General features: G+C 39.5%; 1 protein-coding gene across 1 annotated transcript in view; it reads right to left on the bottom strand.

Annotated features, from left to right (window-relative positions):
• The window catches only part of UBE3A (ubiquitin protein ligase E3A), a 43,087-nt gene that overhangs the window by 28,747 nt on the left and 10,367 nt on the right, over positions 1-3,973 (bottom strand). Inside the window, exon 2 of the mRNA XM_018563355.1 lies at positions 3,845-3,889. Within this exon, the coding sequence (XP_018418857.1) occupies positions 3,845-3,889 (45 nt within the window). The remainder of the gene's footprint in view (positions 1-3,844; positions 3,890-3,973) is intronic.

The raw sequence follows: 3,973 nt of genomic DNA, 5'->3' as shown, positions 1-3,973 counted from the left end.
TATATATAAATATTGGATCAAATTCTACATTGAGGGCACTCTTAAAGTCTGCATTCTATGGGAACTTTACACTGAGAATACGAAGGACTGTATTACATTGTAAGTGCAACCATGGGCAGTCACATAGCAAACACATTGCTAAGAAGGCTTTAAAGAGCACATTTGCAACGTCCACAGATATGCAGAGCATGGATTGAAGCCAACAGTTGCTTCTATAAATACACAGACTCAAGGATCGCGTGCTTGTTCACTTCAGTTTGACTTTTCAAGATGCCCCATCCCCATCATTGCAATCTGTGGGATATTCATGCTTGCTTAAAGCACACAACATGCGATGGAGGAAAACATGCACATGAAGAAATGGTATACATATTAAAGGAATGATGATATCACAGAGCAAGTAAAGCATATACACTATCAAATCCTAGAATACAGTTATATCGATATACTTAGGAGTAGAGGACCAAGTTATATTATAGGCATTATGTGAATGATCTAGTAATAATTAGGTGAAAAGATCTACTAATCTACTTTCAGGGTGAAATATGTGAAATTACTGACAGCTGTACAGAGACTGAGATATTTGACATTCATGTAACCTATTGCTATCGATGACCTACCACCGAAAGAAAAAGGGCAATAAAAAGACAGCTGGTAGCCCTTCCCTGAGGGCTTGTTCACACCAAATGCAGACCAGATCTGCATGAGTTTCTCCACACGCAGAGCAGTGGGTTGTGCCACGTTTTTGATGCGTTCCGGGCCGTTTTTAGTTCAAAAATTTAGAATGGGCTTTCAGTGCGCTCCAGGGCGTTTGCATGCGTTTTTGAAGCGTTTGCATGCGTTCCAGAGCAGGTAAAATAGGGCTTGCTGCAGTTTTTTTTACATGCTCTGGAGCTGAACGCTGCGGTGTGAACTAGAGCCCAAAATACCATTGGAATACATTGGACGCAGTTTTGATCCGGTCTGTAACTGCTCATGGAACGCGCTTGGTGTGAACAAGGCCTAAGGGATAACAAAAAAGAAGCTGATTGGATGTAGGGAAGAAAGATCACCATCCACAATACCAATTCATTAAAACGATCTTCTATTCTAATAAACTCTTGAAACTTGAACATATAAACGCCTCATTGGGATTAAACCTGTAGCGCATAAACAAGTTAATGAAGTGGATTTAATATAGTGCTAGTGACCCTATGAATATGTAGGCTGCAGGGAATACATAAAGCAAATGGACACATTACATTTGTAAGGAATGTTGCAGCAGAAGAGAAGAGTTTGTTAATATAGGGGATGGAATAATGGAACATTAAAAGACATGCAATATGAGAGCATTCTTCTAACTGCCCCGTTTCTCTGAAAAAAAGATACAAGGACCTACTGATGAATGGACAGATAGTTCAACCATCCTTGTATCTATGCCTTCACTTTCAGGAAGCTTATGTCACATAATGCTGGCCAGAGGTCATAAGGATTGCTAGTTCACTTTGTATGGATAATGTACACATTATTGTATCTCATACAATATGATAGAACTATGCTTTGAATGCAGTAAGAAACGATTTCTGTGTGACAGATAACTGATCATACCATTTCTATGGATAATGATCTTTTCACCATGGCTGTGGGTTGAGATGATTATAAACCAGTCACTGTGGTGAAGGGATTCAAATATGGGCAGATCTTTCAGCACCCACTGTTCCTTCTAAGAGGAGTGTCCGTCTATGGTCACGTTAATGCTGGCCATGCATAGGTATGCTGAGGCAATTTCAAATACTTTCAACAAGCTTGATGAAAGACCATGGTGGTAGGTTGCCTTGAATAATATATGCTCCAATTGAAATCTTAGTGAAACTGCCTGAAAACTGGTGTGCATAAGCCACCAGCCCAAATTAGGGATGCACCGATACCGGTTATTTCGGTATTGAGTACTTCCACTAACATGGGGCCGGCTTACCAGGCAATCAGGAAGCCGGGTGGTGTGTCATTGCCCGCCGTCCGGCTTCTTGAATGGCCAGGAAGCGAGCTCCATGCTTTTTGGACGACTCCATGCTGATATGGACGGGAAGCCGGCTCCATATTCCCTCGCGGCACTGCCAGTCAGAGGAAATATCCCTCTGACCGGGAGTTCCGGTATCGGAGCAGTTGGGCGAGTACGAGTACTCGCCAAATACTAGATATCGGTGCATCCCTAGCCCAAATATTTGGCCACAAATAAATCAACCTTATTTCTATAGTCTTAGATCCTATCTTAGTATCAGCTGCCACCATCTGGGACAGAGACAAATTTTTAAAACTGCTATATGTTCTCCAAGTACAAAGTCAGGCATGAATAGAATTCCAGCTATGTGACGAGCAAACCCACTTCCTACCATGCTGCTATATGATTTCCTGGCCCTAGTCATTCCCGCTACAGAAGTACACTGATGTGCCATAGAAATGCATTGCTTAATAACTTATCTTCCTGAATCAAAGCCTGCTACTAGCAGGGTGGCCAACTTTATTATGCGGGATAACAGTGTAGCATAGCTGGATAAGAATTACAATTCTACAAATAATTTTTTAACCTAATAAACTAAGTCAAATCAGAATAAATCTGTGCTTAAGATAAATATGTTTATAGCCAATGAAACCTTTTAAGAAACAGAAGTAATTTAGTGAATTAGAAAATAAAGAACACAGTAGAACACAGGCAATGAGGAGGATCAGTAACATTCAAGGTAAGACAGCAAACACATTTTTTTTCTCTGCTCTAAGGTGCAAACAAATTGATCATTTAAATGGGAATCTGTTTCTATATAAATACTTCTGCTTCTATAGCCGACCTGCATCTGAAAATGACTTGTCTGCATCTCTGGCCTCAATAGTCTCAGAGTCGGACCAGAAACAAGTATGAAGCCAGTATTCACGATCTGCATAAAACTGTTACAGATCAGTAAATCACAGGAAACTAACATTTTCAGGAGAGGTCTGTAATAGTGATTTGTGCGACTTCTCTCAACAAGTTTCCTTTAATTCTAAAAATCTAACAATGGTCTGTACAAAGGGAGTAAGGTCACATACGTTTATACTGAACTAGCTGTAGGTAAATGAAACGGAAGATTAGTATGCCAAGTTCTGTAAGTGCAACCAGACTGGCCAGGCTTTCTTATTACCCCAGGTATGTTGGCTACTTGTAGCAGGGGTATGTTCTACCTTTTTCTAGAGTTTATAGCCAGAAAAGGTTATCTAAAATGCCTCGGTATACCCAAAATCAAAAGAATTGTCATCTGACACTTAAACATGTTGTCAGTGAAAACAAATGACAGACCATATTGGACATTTTGGAAGATTCCCCTGAGCTCTGCACATGTAATGACCTTCTCCAAAGACATGCTTGAAGGTAAAATTGGCTCGTGTCTAAATTGGCCCTGTATGTATGCATGCGATATAGGGACCTTAGATTGTAAGCTCCTTGAGGGCAGGGACTGATGTGAATGTGCACTATATAAAAGCGCTGCGTAAATTGTCGGCGCTATATAAATACCTGTAATAAATAAAGTGAAGCTGCAAATGCCTATATAAAGAAGTAGTAAAACATCTAGAAATAAAATCTTGGGAGTTTGGCTTACTTTCTAAGAAAATGTAGCTGTCAAACAACTGATTACATGAAGACCATACCATTCAAACTGCCCTCGTTGTTTACAGATGATGTACAAAGATATGAAAAATGTATATTAGAAAATAGTGCGCTATTTAGGTTTTATTACCTGGAGGTGTTTTGTTCATTCAGACTTTCAGGATCCTTTTATTATGCATGTTTTAAATGGTTCATTAAAGTTAAAGTAGTATAAGTAATGATACTTACATTCGGCTATTTTCTAGGTTTTCTGAATTAGGATCTCCTGGTGATCTGGAAAATAAACATCAGTGCTTATTCAGCAGCTGACTGGATACCTTATCATGATAACTGTAGCTTTAATATTTCATTATATAT

This window comes from Nanorana parkeri, unplaced genomic scaffold, assembly GCF_000935625.1.
Source record: "Nanorana parkeri isolate BGI_ZX_2015 unplaced genomic scaffold, ASM93562v1 scaffold21, whole genome shotgun sequence".
NCBI classification, from domain to species: Eukaryota; Metazoa; Chordata; class Amphibia; order Anura; family Dicroglossidae; genus Nanorana; species Nanorana parkeri.
Note: the sequence above shows the minus strand (reverse complement) of the source record. Positions and strands in the feature narration are given on the sequence as shown.